Below are 16901 nucleotides of genomic sequence, written 5' to 3'. Positions count from 1 at the left end.
CCAAAACTGGAGCCAAGATCAATTGTAACAATGGCCAAGAGAGGCAGTTGGCTTCTCAGAAGATGAAAACAGACAAAGCCTCTAAAAACAAGGGAGGATGATAAATGTGGAGGTTAGTTCAGGAACTATAGCAGATAGGAAACCCAATAGAGTATTAGTCACTAAGTGGCCAAATAAGATTCTAGAAAATAGAGGGCAAGGCATTGGAGAAGGAAATTTGCTCTCAAGATTTTCTCACCAACTACCCCCCAACTCCACCCCTACTTTGCTTTCTTAGGAAAACGAGGGCTGTACTAGAAAACAAGTCAGCCTTGGTTCTAATCAGATGCCAGAGAAGGGAGAGAACAAATGAGAATGGACATGTCTTAAGCACAGAAACCAAACCAACTTGAGATCCTGATGGGTCTCCCCCAAATCCTGTGTCTGCCCCCCATCCAGGGATCGGCTGTGTGTGGGGGGCCCCCACCTGACGCAGGCCGAGATGAGAAGATAGCAACCCACTAAGCCTCACTCAGAGCAATCTACCTTGCTGTGCTCTCCTGAAAGTTAAAAAGGCAGAAAACTAGTTTTATCTGTAAGAAAATGTTTATTCTTTTGAACCCCACAGAAAAAAAAAAAAAAAAAAAAAAAAAAAAAAATGCAGCCAAGACCAGTATTTAACAAAGTGTCCCAAAAGGCAGCAAAATGGGGGAAACCTCAACACAAAGTCAGTGACAATTTTCCATGTTTTTGCACAAAGATGAGAAAACCTATGACAATTCTGAGTAACACTTTCATGGTGACAGTTACACAAGATGATTCAAAAATGCAAAATGGCAGCAACATGCACACCTGGCTAAAGCTAGAAGTATTTTTTTAATCTCAAAATAAGATCTGTGATTTAAAGGATGATTCTTGTTAATACTTCTATTTTACTGACTTGCTTGTCCTACTTAATTTGCTTTAAATGAGACGTACATGCCAATTAACAGGAAATTTTAGAAGAACTACGTCCTTCCAGAATCCATGGCAAGGAAGCAAAACCAATTTATTTGGTTTCTTAATTTTTCCTAGTTTCCAAATACAATTTTGCATTGCCCCCGCCCCAAGTCCTCCCCCACCCCCAACCGCTGATGTTAACACTTCCAAAGTTGCCTGTGCAAACACTTTTCTACCCATGTATGAATACACATTTGAAACTGAAATCTTTGTGCAGAGTTTTAAGAGTCTTAAAAAAAAAACAAAACAAAACCCCTCCTTGGCACAAGAGCTGAGGAATAGTCAAGCTTCTTTTAAATCATCAAACACAAGATGATGAAAAGTGGAGAAAGCACAGTTAAATGAAATGAAATGAAATGAAAAAAAAAAAAAAAGCCTAGACCCGCAGCTTTTATTAGCCATCGTTACAGTCTCTCATCCACAAACACTGCCCGGCTCCCTTCCCAGGGCGCTTTACTGGAGGCAAGTGCAAAACACTGTGGTGCTTTCTATTCAAAGAAACAGGAGATGTGGCCATGGTGGTAACGGACAGCCCAGCTACCCACCAGTTTTACAGCAGGATCCGCAGTGAGCTTGATACAGATAGAGGATAGATGACGGTAAAGGGGGAAAAGAGTTTAAAATTATCAAGTTTCCTCTTGAAATGTCTTTTCCCAAGGCACTGTGAAGAAGACTGCTGCTAGCAATTTTCTAGGACTAAACACACCGATGGGAATATAAATATTTCCAACACAAGCCCTGTTACATTCTTACAGCTAGTTTCATCACTTAGGTCTCTTCTCAGCTTAAATGATGTTCCTTGAATCTGTCTGGTCCGTGGAGGGGCAATCCATTTTTGTTTTCTGTAATACTGACAATCACCTTCTTTAATGCAGCTATAACATCAAAGCTCTGTTAGGTTACTTAACCCTTCACCCTTAAACTAAAAGTTTTCATTATCATCTCATGTGAATCCAATGTGCAGGTTTTGCTTGCTTATTTAAGAATAAAACTAAACAAACGTAAAGAGTTGTAAAGCAAAAACTCTGCTTTTTTTTCCTTCAAGAGGAAACTATGTAAGAATACATAAAAGGCAAAGTTGGCTACTTGAAATCCAAGAATGGTTTTAATGTGTTGGCCGAGAAAAATAAACTGTAAAGTTCTGTGAGGTCTTCTAAAAATTTACAAGAAAACTGATGGGCAGTTCTAATCAGACTTGGATATTATCTTTTCCCCCCTTTTTAAAAATGACAACAGATACAGTCCCACAAAATACAAGAGAAACTGTTTTTTTTTTTTTTCATCTTGACTGCCAGAGATGCTCCTTTGCAATGCCTTCCGGTAACCGAACGTTTGGGCACAGCACACAGCTGGCCTTCATTTCTTCAGAGGCTGGTAAACAGAGGCATTGGGGTCAAGTCCAGAGGGGCTGGTCTCCACAAATTTGGAAGAGTAGTGGGGGGAAACAGGGCTCAGGGGGCTGGTGGCGGCACTGTATGTTATGCTGGGCATGACGGCCATGACTTCGGCTATCTTCTGTTTTAGGTCCTTGATTTCCTGATCTTTCTGAAGGATTTGTCCTGTAAGATCAAAGACCCACCGTTAGTGAAAAGGGAGGCCTCACCCAACACAATGCCCCCAGGGGCCAATCCCTGAGTAGTTTTGGCTCAGTGTGAAGAGCTCCAGGTTCAGTGATTTATAGGTGCAGGCAAACTTGTCCTATAATGGGACACACAGTACATATTTTAGGTGTCGTGGGCCATATATAGTGTAATATCTTTGTCATCTTTTCTTCCCAGCCCTGGAAAAATGTAAAAACCACTTCATGGGCAGGCAGTACAGGCGCAGGTGGCAAGCCAGATTTGGCCCATGGGTCACAGTTTACTGATTCTTGGCTTAAAGCTAAGAAGGGATTCTGTTCATATAAGTGTGATTGATGTAAAGAAGTCAGTTTCCAGGAACCATGTTTTGAACATGGCAGTTACCTATGACAGCGTAAGAGGGCCAGTGATTGTGAACTCCGGCTCCACCTCTTGAGCTGGAATTTTTTTGAAAGGATAGACTATCTCTGAGTGTCAGACCAAGGAAATACAGAATAACCAAGGCCTCAGACTCAGTCACAGTGACACGCTTCTGCCACCAGCCTCTCTGACAGGAAACAGAGGAAGCTCTGTGGCTGCTGCACTGGGGGAGCACGGGTGGGACCCACATTGCTTGCCCTTGCCTTAGCAACATCACCCTATTTAGCCTTCCAGCACACTTGCCCTCACTACGCTTCAGTTTCTTGATCCAGTCAGCTCCTGTCTACCTCGGGCCACTTCCTGTCCTGTGTGTCTCCTGCTTTCTTTGCGAAGCTAGCTAACACTTGAGGATTCTGTTTCTACTTCCTCAGCAAAACTGTCCCTGAGCCTCCTGTCTAAATTAGCTTCCTACAACTCCTAGATTCTTTTTTTTTTTTTTTTTGAGATGGAGTTTTGCTTTTGTTGCCCAGGCTAAAGTGCAGTGGCGAGATTTTGGCTCACTGCAACCTCTGCCTCCCAGGTTCAAGTGATTCTCCTGCCTCAGCCTCCCGAGTAGCTGGGATTACAGGTATACACCACCACGCCCGGCTAATTTTGTATTTTTAGTAGAGACGGGATTTCTCCATGTTGGTCAGGCTGGTCTCGAACTCCCAACCTCAGATGATCTGCCTACCTTGGCCTCCCAAAGTGCTGGGATTACAGGCGTGAGCTACGGCGCCCGGCCTAACTCCTAGATTCTTAACACACACTAAACTCCCTTTCTGTCACTTACAATGACACAAACTAACACATAGGGCTTCATATATGCCAGGCATACTAAATGCTTATATATACTAACTCATTTCTTTCTTTCAACTGCATCATGGGGGAATTATTATTATCCATTTTATAGATGAGGAAACCAAGGCATAGAGAAGTTGAGTGACTTGCTCAAGGTATATAGCTAGCAACAGAGCCAGGATTCAATTCCATGCAGTCTGTTTCAAGTGTACACTCCTACCTACAGCATTCTTCAATCTCTGGCAAGTATTCATTTGGTGATGATCTGTGTCCATCATCTCTCTGCTGGACCATGAGTTCCATGAGGGCAGACACTGTGTCTACCTTTCTTTTTTTTTTTTTTTCACTGCTAGCTCCCTATTGCCCAGTCCAGTAGAAAGCTGGAGTTCTACAAGTTGTGTATCTTGCTCAAAGTCATTTAGTTATCAAAAGGTAGGGTAGGATTTAAACCCAGGACAGAAAAGGTTGCATTTCAGCTACATTTATTTCGAGATTGCTCATGGGTCCTATAGAAGACAATAATCTATTTGGAATATAAGAAAGCTTGGTGGTATATTTTTTTAAAGGATGTAGTAGAGATGAAAGCCATTTTGGTTTTGTTTATTATTATTATTATTATTTTTGAGATGGAGTCTTGCTCTGTTGCTAGGCTGGAATGCAGTGGTGTGATCACTCCTCACTGCAACCTCCACCTTCCAGGTTCAAGCAATTCTCCTGCCTCAGCCTCCCGAGTAGCTGGGATTACAGGCGCGCGCCACCACGCCTGGCTAATTTTTATATTTTTAGTAGAGACGTGGTTTCACCATGTTAGACAGGATGGTCTCGATCTCTTGACCTCGTGATCCACCTGCCTCGGCCTCCCAAAGTGCTGGGATTACAGGTGTGAGCCACCGTGCCCGGCCTGAAAGTCATTTTGGAACCAGGATGTATCAAATGATATAGAAAGTAGGAAAGAGAAAAGCAACAAGAGGTTTGATTTAAATTACAAAGTTGGGTTCTTATTAGAATATCCTGAGCACAACCCTGGAGGGAGGGAGTGGGAAGACAGCAGTGAAAGCAGTAGAAAGGAACTGCTCCCCTCACTTCCTTCATGTCCCCTAAGCTTCAAGGAAGCATCAAATATCCTCCTTCTCTTTGAACAAAATAAGCCTCAGATGAATAAAATACCTAAAAGCATCTGATATATGAGCCACTGTGTCTTTCTCTGCAGATTTAAGTTTGATTTCTTTAATCAGTAACCCAGAAACATACCCAGTGCTTTGGAAAAAGTTCTGTTTGCTTCTTTGTCACTTTATGAGGATTTCTGGGCTGACAGCAGAGCACACAGTCTGAGCTGGGAAGCCAAGCTCTGCTGGCTACTCTGAGGCCAGGTGCTGCTTCACTCCAGGGGGAATCTTTTCCAAGTTTGCAAAACCAAGTAAACAGGGTTGAAGCAGAGAGGGGTCGCCACTCCTCAGGGAGCTAAGCCGGGCAGGCAAAAAAAGTGAGTGTCAAGTCAGAAGCTCAGCTTCAAAGCAGGATTCCTGGGAACCTTCTTAAATGCCTTTCCTCGAGTCCACAGATTAAAGCAGTGTAACTCTCAAACTCCTTCTCTTGCTCAATCACCAGTGCCATCCGAAGCCACTCCTGCGCTTCACTAACTTCTCACGACTTCTAAACCCAACCCCTTACTCCCAGGGGTTTGGGCCTCTGTCTTTGGTTTAGGCCCAAAGTTCCCACTGACTGAGGAATATTTCCTACTTGGGTTTCTAGGGAGTACCTTCAAATCAAAACATCCAAAACCAAACTTATTCTTCCTTCACTCCTTAAATCTGTTCTGCTCTCCTTCCTTGGTTCCAACAACTCTGTCCTTCCAGATTTCTCGGGCACCTCCACTCTCCACTCACCTGTCTGGCCCGTCTGCCCTCCCCATACTTATCATCTCTTAGAGGACAGTGGCAACTTCCTCACAGTCTGTCTCCACTCAGTCTCAACCCTTCCATCGGTCTTTCACATCGCTATAGGAGGGAGATTTCCCACCTAACAGCCTGAACACATCCCCTCCTTCTTCCCTCAGGAAGCATCTAGGGAATACTCTCTCTAGTATGGCTTTATTCATGGTCCCCTACCCTCCCACTCTTTCCTTCCCTGCCCCCAGCTTAAGGCTGCTGGACTGAACATTCCGGCACCTTCTTTCCTTTGCTTATACTACTTCCTCAGGCAACATGTTCTTTCTTGGCATTCTCTGCTCTTGAAATTCATCCTCAAAGCCCACTCAAAGGCCCCTCCTTCACGAGGCCTTCCCTGATCTCTCTCCTCTGGCTGTTCTAGCCCCCTGCCTCTACCTCATGCCTCTACTTTTCTGCTGGGCTCACCCTAGTTCAGCAATTCTCCAAGTACAGTCAGGGTCCACAGGCTCAAAACTACCTTCATAATAGTACCGAGATGTTATTTCCCTTCTTCATGCTCATTCTGTCACAAGTGTTAAGTGGAGTCTTCTAGAAATCAGGTGGAGTGTGAAATCACAACAGAATGAATGTAGAAACAGAGATGAGAAACTATCTGGCTGGGTGCGGTGGCTCACGCCTGTAATCCCAGCACTTTGGGAGGCCGAGGCAGGATGATCACAAGGTCAGGAGATAGAGAGCATCCTGGCCAACATGGTGAAACCCTGTCTCTACTAAAAATACAAAAAGTTAGCCAGGCTTGGTGGCAGAAGCCTGTAGTCCCAGCTACTCGGGAGGCTGAGGCAGGAGAATGGCATGAACCCGGGAGCTCGAGCTTGTAGTGAGCAGAAATCGCGCCACTGCACTCCAGCCTGGGTGACAGAGCGAGACTCTGTCTCAAAAAAAAAAAAAAGAAAAAAAAAAGAATCGAACTATCTTTTATGAAGTCAGACATTAAAGAGATCTGCTAAATGTAAAATAATGGCACTTTTTTCCAGGAATTCTTTTGTTTTGGAAAATAGTTTTAAATAAAAAAGTTATATTAATATGTAATATGTTTGTATGTTATTTTAAAATGAATAATAAATTACTTCGGCTGAACACAGTGGCTCATGCCTGTAGTCCCAACACTTTGGGAGGCTGCGATGGGAGGATCTCTTGAGCCCAGGAGTTCAAGGTCAGCCTGGGCAACAAAGTGAGACCTCGTCTCCAGAAAAAAAATAGAAAAAAAACTTAGCTGGGCATGGTGGCACATTCCTATAGTCACAGCTACCAGGGAGAGGCTGAGATGGGAGGGTCACTCGAGCCCAGAAGGTCAAGGCTACAGTAAGTTGAGATTGTGCCACTGCACTCCAGCCTGAGTGACAGAGCAAGACCCCGTCTTGAAAATAAATAAATAAACGTTTTAAGTTTTAATTTCTAGTAGGTAAATATTGATAGATAGAATTCACTTGAAATAAACCTCTTTGGGGTAATAATTTTAAGAGTGTAAAGGGGTCCCTAAGACAAAAGTTCACACACCATGTTGTCTTCATCTTTGCCTCCCCCAGAGCTTCTAGGACAATGCTTTGCACACAGTGTGACTACTCTGTCAGTCCCTGTTGAAATAATCTTTATTTTAGGGACAGGGTTTCGCTATGTTCCCCAGGCTAGTCTCAAATTCCTGGGCTCAAGTGATCCTTCTGCCCTAGCTTCCTGAGCAGCTGGGACTATGGGCAGGTACCGACACAGACCACCATGCCTTGCTTGAAATATTCTTTTCTTTCCACTAAGTCAACCATTTGAAAATTCTTTTCAGTACTCTATTTTATGCAGTACTCTATTTAGTACTCTATAGAGTACTCTATTTTTTCAGTACTATACTCAATTTAGTATTCTGATTGGATAGCTAATCAAGTTCTTGGACAAAAATCCAAATTTATTTTCCTTAGGTCATGCCATGCCTCTGTTCAGAAGCCTTCCAGTGCTCCCCTATGGCACTCATGGTAAAACCCTAAGTTCTTTCCATGGGCCTCAAGTCCCACACAATCTGGCTGCTGCTACTCCTGCCTGCTCTGACAACTCTCCCCATCATCACACAGGCTACAACCCCCATCCTCTGCCAGCACAGTACCCACGCTCCCCCTGCCGAGCTTTTCACTTGCTGTCCCTTCCCCGGAAGTGCTTTCCTCCAGCTTTTTACATGGCTCACTCCTGCTCTCTTCCTTTGGGTCTCTGCTCAAATACTACCTACTCAAGGGATTTTCCATGATTGCCATGTTAAAAAGGGAGACCCCTGCCACATACATTCTGCCTCGCCATGGCTTTATTTCCATCATTGCACCTACTGCCAACTGACATACTCCCTGCTGGCTTGTTCATCACCTGTCATCGCCAGGGCTGTATTCTCAAGGAATCTTATGGTGCTTGGCACAAAGTAGGTCTCAGTAAATATCGGCAAAGTGGATGACCATGGCCTACTCTCCAGACTCTCCCCTGCGGCTCCCTCATTTGTAACCTCTGCTCCAGTCAAACAGGCTAGCTGCAGCTTGGAACACATCAAGCCCCACCAGCTCCCAGCCCTTGCCTAAGCTGTTTCTCCCGTTTGGACCCCTCTACCTCTCACCATCCACCACACTGCTGCTTCACTGGGCCAACTCCTCATCATTCAGGCCCTAGCTGAGACATCAGCTCCCCTGGGGAAGGCTCCTCTCCAACTCCCCAGACTAGTTTCGTCCCTGCCTTTTTCTATGTTCCCACAGACCCCGTATATACTTCTACATAAGCACCTTTTGATGCCTCTGCAGTTCTCTACTTCAACAACACTGAGCTCCTTCAACACAGAAATCATACTATTCTCTGTATGCCCTGCACTTGACATGTTCTCATCTCAAAATATATCTGCAAATGAATTAATGTGATAGTTCCTATATTTCAATGTTGGGCACTTACCAAGACCCTTGAAGAGAAAACTGAAATGCCCTTTGGTTGAGAGCTCTCAGGAGAGGTCTGGCCTGTGCATCCCTGTGCATTATCAGTCACACCACCTCACCAGGGGCCCACGCTCTCCTACCTTGGGCAATCTCGAGCTGCCGCTTTGCATCGCCCAGTGCGGAGAACAGGTCCAGCTTGATTCTTGTCTCTGCGCTTAAGCTGTTCTCCAGGTGCTGTGTTTTGTCTTGCATGGCTGAGAGGGCTGACATTAACACCTCAGTGTCCTTCTCATTTTCCTTATATTTCCGAAGCTCCTATCAATATCATCAAAACAGCAATGCTACAAGGTAGTTTTGGCATCAATGTCTATAAATTAGCCTGAAATCACAAATTAAATCCCACTATTCTTGGTCTGGCCACTAGAACACAAAATTCTGGTGTTTCATGGGTTTAGGCAAGTGCTAAATGTGTTCATATGGCAATATGCACATACAAAAACATTTAGAAGATAATCATTTGACTGTGTTGGGCATGTGTCTAGATAACAATGAAATCTGCTTTCAAATAAAACACTTTTCTTCCAGGCCTAATTCAGAACCACGGAGAACTTTTTTCCTTGCTGGCCATGTGCAAATTATTATAATGCTGTAATCAAACTTGCCAAAACTTTTCTCTCAACCTGCACTAAAAATTGTAAAAATGTTAATTATTTTGACAGGGCATACTGCAGAATAAGCCCACTTTAACGTAGATAATAAATATATACAGCTATTTGAATTTTTTCTTTTAACAGAAAATTCAAACTTATTACAGAGAATTTAGGAATACAGAAAATTCAAAGTAGAAAATGAAAATTACTCATAATACCAACACTAAAAAATTTTATATTTCTTTTATATCTTTTATGCATGTGTATCTTTAGCATAAGTGAAATATTACAGTAACAGTTTTGTAGTTTTTTAAAAACTAAATGATTTCAACTATTGTTCTGAAGAATAAAATTTTATTATTCGGCTATGCAATATCCTGAAAGTTTACATAGACCAAATTAAATGACTCTCCCATTGTTAAGACTGTTTCAATTTTTTTTTTTTTTTTTTTTGGACGGAGTCTTGCTCTGCACTCCAGGCTGGATGCAGGTGCCTGTGACTCTCGCTCACTGCAAGCCTGCCTCCGTTTTACCCATTCTCTGCCTCATGCTCCCCGAGTAGCTGGGACTGACAGGCTATCCCACCCACCGTCGCCTGGCTAGTTTTTTGTATTTTTTAGTAAGAGACAGGTTTCACGCGGGTTAGCCAGGATGGGCCGATCTCCTACCTCGTGATGCCGCCCGTCTCGGCCTCACCAAAGTGCTGCGGATTACAGGCTTGAGCCACCGCTCCCGCCTGTTTTCAATTTTTTTTACATTTTTATACCATTACAATGAACGTCTCTGTACATCACTCATTAGTGAGATTTTAAAATATTTATTTACCTTAGGCAGGGTTCCTAAAAAAGGTAAATACTTAAAAAGTGCAAGATCTTTTACAGAAAGTTACATTTCCACCAGCAATGTATGAAGCCTATTTTGTTGCATCCTCACCATGACTGATATTCTCATTTAAAAATTATTTGCTAATTTCATAGGAGAAAAATGATGTCTAATTTTAATCTGCATGTATTTTATTATTGGTGAGTTTATATTTTTATGATCTTATCAGTCACCTGTATTTCCTCTGAATTAACTTTGTTCACATCCTAAGCCTATTTTTCTATATATTTGAGCTTTCCTTAGCAACTTTTATGAGCTACATATATGTTGAGAATATTAATTCCTTATTTATAATATTTGTTGCAATATGTGTACCTTCCCCAATTGATTTTTTCATTTATTATTATGATTTTTGCTTTGTGATTTTTTTCCATTGCTTTTATGTTTAGAAAATCTTTCCTTTGTTTCAAGGTCAAGTATATTTCCACCTAGTTTTTAAAAAATCATTTATTCTTTGTTCTTTCTGCCGTCAGCTCTTCATCTGGAATTTCTTTATATGTGGTATGAGATGAGCTTCTAATTTTTTTTCCTCCAGTTATTTAGCTATTCCAAAGCCTTTTACTGACTAATCCTTACCTTTCCCATCTGTCTCTGATGCCACCTTTACTTTTTTTGGTATATTTTTCAGTACTGTACTCCAGGTCATCATTCTAGTCCACTGACTTGAGGGTAATTTTTCACTTGTCCCACCTGGCTCAAATTACTGTAACTTTACAATATGTGACATTAGTTTAAATGATAAATACTTGGCTAACGTAACACAGCCCACAAAATAGCCTGTATCCATAGCACTAGCACCTTTCCTCATCATTCACTGCTATGAACAGCAATCTGTGAGGCTCAGAGCCATGCAGGAGTCAATCCCCTGGCAACAGAAAGAGGGTTGGGGCTAAAAGGAGGTATGTAAGTTCCAAAGGACACTAGTCTGGCCTATAACCTGAAAAAGTTAAATGAATCTACAGCAAGTTAAATCCTGGTATAAAACATACCAAGGGATTGTCAACATTTCTGGCTTGTATTAGAATCTGGCTACATTAATATGACTTGAAATGAGTTGGACAAGATTAGAACTTCAAATCTTTTTGTCACATAGAGATTTTTCAGATGCAATGAGATTTGATCTGTATTAAAAGGCATTATCTCTACACTGCAACACAGAGCACAAGTTTAGCATAAAAGTGGAATTCAAGTACAAGGGAAGTCTTTTGTTCCCCCCTTACCTGGACTTTCAGTTCTAGTTCTCTGATTTGGTCTTCTTTCACCTTCATGTCCATTGTGAGCTTCTTGCCCTCTGCTTCTAGTTCTCTGATCCGATTCCGTAAGGTTTCGGTGCATTCTCCCCTTTTGAAAAAGAAGAGAAGGAAATAAAATGATTTAAAAGACTATAGGTTGGGGCTGGGCATGGTGGCTCAGGCCTGTAATCCCAGCACTTTGGGAGGCCGAGGCGGGTGGATCATTTGAGGTCAGGAGTTCGAGATCAGCCTGACCAGCACGGTGAAACCCTGCCTCTACTAAAAGTACAAAAAAAATTGTCTGGGCATGGTGGTATGTGCCTGTAGTCCCAGCTATTGGGGAGGCTGAGGCAGAAGAATTGCTTGAACCCAGGAGGTGGAGGTTGCAGCGAGCCCAGATCGTGCCACTGCACTCCAGCCTGGGCGTCAGAGTGAGACTCCATCTCAAAAAAATAAATAAATAAATAAAATTAAAAAAAAAAAGATTATAGGTTGGTCGGGTACAGTGGCTCATGCCTGTAATCACAGCAATTTGGGAGGCCAAGGCGGGTGGATCGCCTGAGGTCAGGAGTTCAAGACTAGCCTCGCCAACATGGCGAACGAAACTCCGTCTCTACTAAAAATACAAAAGTTAGCTGGGTGTATTGGCACATGCCTGTAATCCCAGCTACTCAGGAGGCTGAGGCAGGAGAATCGCTTGTACCCGTGAGGCAGAGGCTGCGGTGAGCTGAGATGGTGTCACAGCACTTCAGCCTGGGTGACAAAGTGAGACTCTGTCTCAAAAAGGAGGAAAAAAAAAAAAAGACTATAGGTTTATTTATATTGTGGGATTTATATTTCTTTTATACTCCAGGGACTGTCGGGTTTTAGCTTTTGGCTCAGTCTGCTCACTTCTCTGTGTCCTTTCATAATTTCAATAATACTCTAAAATAATTGGGCTGGGCATGGTCGCTCATGGCCATAATCTCAGCACTCCCAAGGCCAAGGTGGGAGGATTGCTTGAGCCCAGAGTTTGTGATCAGCCTGGGCAACATAGAGAGACCCTGTCTCTACAAAAAATTTAAAAAATAGCTGGGCATAGTAGCACATGCCTGTAGTTCCAGCTACTCAGGAGGCTGAGGCAACAGCACAGCTTGAGACCAGGAGTTTGAGGTTATAGTAAGCTATGATTATACCACTGCACTCCAGTCTGGGTGACAGAATGATACCCTGTCTCAAAATACATATATATAAACAATAATTATTATTGAGTGTCTAGATGAGCCAGACACTAAAGTACTTTACCCATACTACCTTCTTCAATACTTACAACAACCTAGGGTATATTTATCCCATTTTCCAGATAAGAAAACTGAGGCTACATAGATAAAATACTAGTCCAAGGTTACCTAGTTTTCATGTCATAGAACAGGGATAAGAACTTAGGTTTTCTGGCTTCCCAATCCAGCAAACTTCCCACCAGGCCATGAGACTTGAGACAATACACACAAAGCCAGATAGAACTGAACATGTACTATCTCCAGCAGGGGGCAGTGAACTAGAAAAAAATATTCCCCCCACTTTTGAGGGGCTATGCATTGGGACTTTTGCCTTTCTTGTCATAAAGTTGCCACAAGCCTGAAATAAATAGAAAAACAAGGGCACACCGTTAAGCTGCTTCTCGGGGCTATCATAAAGTTGAGCTAAAAGAGATGATGGCAATGGTCAGTCCAAAGCTGGAACTATCTAGGTTCCAGAAACAGCCCAATGAAGAAAGTAGGTGTTCTCTGCCTATCAAAAAGGAAGGTCCAGTCAGAGATTTATGCCCTGAGATTTACTGAATAAGTTATGGCAGGCCTGGTGCGGTAGCTCACGCCTGTAATCCCAGCACTTTGAGAGGCCAAGGTGGGCGGATCATCTGAGGTCAGGAGTTCGAGACCAGCCTGGCCAAGATGGTGAAACCCCATCTCTACTAAAAATACAAAAATTTGCTGGGCGCAGTGGCAGGAGCCTGTAATCCCAGCTACTTGGGAGGCTGAGGCAGGAGAATCGCTTGACCCCGGGTGGCAAAGGTTGCAGTGAGCTGAGATCATGCCACTGCACTCCAGCCTGGATGACAGAGTGAGACTCTGTCTCAAAAAAAAGGAAAAAAGAATAAATTATGGCAAACAAGGACTGTCGGGGATAAGATAAATAAGCTTAACTGGAAGGAAAAGGGATTTGAGGTAGACATTGAAACCAACTTACTGATTCTCAGGCATGGGAGACACTAAGCAATATGGTTAAGGAACTGCTATGTCTTCCTGAGTGGAATTTCTCAGAAAGGGCAGGTGCTGGATGAACTGAGGAGAGGAGAGCAGTCATCACTAGATGACTGTTCAGAAACATCTCCTGCAAGTGTAAGTGCTTCAGAATGCGGGTTCATCTTCAAACAAACAACCCCACATTGTAGGCAGGCTAGTCAAGGGCCTTGTAAGTCTGTGTAGATGCTGATGGGCCAAGCCAGCTCAGCCATCTGCTGAGGGGACACAGGATCACACAGGAGAGAGTTCTAACTTGCTGTTATTTCCTAAAAGGTGAAACGACTCACCAATTATTCTGCAAATGCCAGAACCCACAAAGAAGGCTATCAATATGCCAAAAGTTAAATTAATTAACTTTAATTACAACAAAGCAAAATTCAAGGAAGAATTACAGTTGAATTATACCATGTAGATACAAATTAGGATGGAATTTAAAAGTGAAATAAGTAACAATTTACCCTCGCTCTATATCTGCAAACACCTAACTGACTCCCACATGCACAGGGACTTCACTAGTCAAAAAAACAAAGGAAAAAGTGGTAAGTGAAGTAGAAGCAAAAGGAAAAAAAAAAAGCTCTTAACTATCTAATAGTTTTTGGAATACTTGCACACAGGGGTACTTTCCAGTGGTATAGGAGGTAGTCCCCAATTTTCATTATGCCACAAATGTAATTCCATCTAGTAGAGACTTATGTTTCACTTTTTTTTTTCCATTTCATTTGACAGTCTGCTGATATCCATTTGAGCAGCCAGTACACAGTGCTTGGGCAACCAAGATTTCATCTTCCTTCCATTTTAAGATAAAAACTTCAGAAACACACATACCTAAGAGTGGAGAGTAATGATAGCTCTCTAAAGGGAACGAACCTCCAGATGGAATCTGTCAATGCACTTAGTAATCATCAGCCTGACAAAAAGTGACTGGAAACCTCTTTATGAGCAGTACTTTGCCTCCCAGATATGGGAAACGTGGTGATTCCCTCATCCCACTTTATAGATGAGGTCACTGAGGGATGAAGCTGTTATAGGATAGTGCAAGCTTGCGTAGATGGAGTTTAAACCAGCTAATAAAACAGTTACTTAAAAGCAATCCATCTGTGCATGATTGCTGTACGTCCAATCCTGCCCAAGGCATCAAATTCCCATGTCTTTGTTGGTAAAGGAAAGCCAACCTTGGATTAAACACTTAGGTGACATGGACGTACCTAGATGCAGCAGCAAATGCAACAGCCCGGGCAGCAGTGGCTTCTTCCAACTTCTTCCTTTTTTTCTCTTCCATTAACTGTTTTTCTACAAAACTTCGGGCTTCCTGCTCAGCTTTTAGCTTTTTCTCCAACTGGCTGATATTCTGCTTGTCTTTTTGCTTCATTTGCACAGCATTATGTAACCTATATGGAAATGATTGTCATATAAAGTCTTAAAATTACAAATGCCCACTATAAACCCTTGAGAAACATCTCTTTATCACCTTAAGGCCAATTAAACAAGAGGTTTAAACAGCAAGTCAAAAATATCAACTACCAGAATGCCTGAGGAAAACACATTGTCATTATTCCTTAATAATTCCTAAACACCAATAAACAAGCTGCCTTACAAAACAGAGACTCAGACCTAGCCTCTGCTCTATTCAAGTAAGTGATCTACAGAAGGTCATCCAGAAAACAGGGTAAAACAAATTTCAAACACGGGGAAGATAATTGTGTAACTAATTCTAATGTTCCAGAGCACCCCGAAAGAACTTCACTCCCACCAAAGAACTACTGATGGGACCAGCCCCAGTGAAACTGAGGTAAGGGGTGGAAAGGGGAAGGTTTTTATTTTTCTTGAATACAATTTTGCTGCAGCGTACTACAGCTTTTCCTTTCCAGCTCAGGATGTTTGCTCACAGTGTCCCCAGATCCTCTTTTAGAGTCACAGGATGCTTAATTTCAGATAGAAATTTCAGTCATATTTCCTGCTTACTACCACCCCCAGCTTTACCGATCAGCATGAGGTGAGTTTATCATTGGGATGTTCTCTACATATCAGTGTGGCCACAAGTGCTGGTCAGAGGCAATGAGAGGTTATTTGCCACTACCACAGGCACACATTGCTGGGAGATTTAAAAAAAGAAAAAAGGACAGACCCACACTGAGTCAAGAAGTAATTCCAGAATGAACCAATCAAAAGCCTAAAAGAATTCACACAGAAGGCCTGGCTTTTTGCCTGCCTTTTCAAATAAAATCAAAGTTCAATGTTATCTTTTAGTTCTGGCAATAAAAGTAAATATAGTCAAATCCTCTAGAAGCTTTCACTCAAAGGAGCAAAATTTTCAAACTGTGGCAGAACTACTTCTTGTCAATTTTACTATCCAAAACTCAATAACTATTTTAGACTAAGAAGTTATTAAATGAGAGAAGACAAAAATAGTAATATTAATAAACTGTTTTGTGGCAATGAAATAAGTTTTTATAGATTTTATAAACATGTTGAGTATCTGGTACTAAATAAAGTATTTTAAACATTTTATTTAAAAATCTCTCAGCGGGTCTCTGTCACCATGAATCTTGTGCTCCAACCCCTGGAAACAAGAGAAGTAGTGAAGCTGCTGGGCTTATGGCCAAAGGCCTAAAAGGTGCACGTACTTGTTCTGCAGCAGCTCATTCTCCTGCCGAAGCTGGCCCATTTCTGAGCGGATCCCCCGCTCGGTGCTCGAAAGGGAGCTGATCTGACTGCGGAGCTCTTGTTCCACTTGTCTGCTGGCTTGCAGGTCAGCCTTTAACTTTTTAATGTCTTGTTCCAGCCTAGGAGAAGGAGAAATGCAGCATTTTCATCTAGGTGAGGGCACCCACAGAGCTGGGAGGGACCTGGTAGGGTTCCTGGACTGGTGGGTGAATGGCAGAAGGACCCCGCTGGCAGCTCCTGCCATCATGAGGACTCCTGTCTGCAGTTGGGTTTTGTTGAGTGATTCCACCTGGGTCCCTACCTCTTCCCACTGGGGTGTAACTTTCAACTTCCCCCAAATGTATATGAATATTGACAGGTGAGTATGGTGCTTGTGAATATGCATCCGAGCTGCTGATAAAGGAGAAGCGGACAGCAGAGAGGATGGCTGAAGACTAAAGGCTCCCTTCCTACTGGTGGCTTTTCATGCCCTCAGCAAGGGAAATACGTCCATACAACCAGCTCATGACCTAGCACTTAATGCTTTGAGCTATTTTGATAGATCAGAATCTACTGTCCGAGACTCTGTCCCACCACGGGCCTAGAAGAAAACTATC

The 16901-nt window shown here is 42.7% G+C and overlaps 1 protein-coding gene across 1 annotated transcript in view; it reads right to left on the bottom strand.

Annotated features, from left to right (window-relative positions):
- Positions 1–571: 571 nt before the first annotated feature.
- MACO1 (macoilin 1) overlaps positions 572–16901 on the bottom strand; it is a 71631-nt gene continuing 55301 nt past the window's right edge. The window contains 5 exon segments of the mRNA XM_017856136.1: positions 572–2537; positions 8736–8910; positions 11348–11468; positions 14847–15029; positions 16266–16424. Coding sequence (XP_017711625.1) covers positions 2335–2537; positions 8736–8910; positions 11348–11468; positions 14847–15029; positions 16266–16424 — 841 coding nt within the window. The 3' untranslated portion in view covers positions 572–2334.

This window comes from Rhinopithecus bieti, unplaced genomic scaffold (assembly GCF_001698545.2).
Source record: "Rhinopithecus bieti isolate Rb0 unplaced genomic scaffold, ASM169854v2 scaffold_41644, whole genome shotgun sequence".
NCBI lineage: Eukaryota > Metazoa > Chordata > Mammalia > Primates > Cercopithecidae > Rhinopithecus > Rhinopithecus bieti.
Note: the sequence above shows the minus strand (reverse complement) of the source record. Positions and strands in the feature narration are given on the sequence as shown.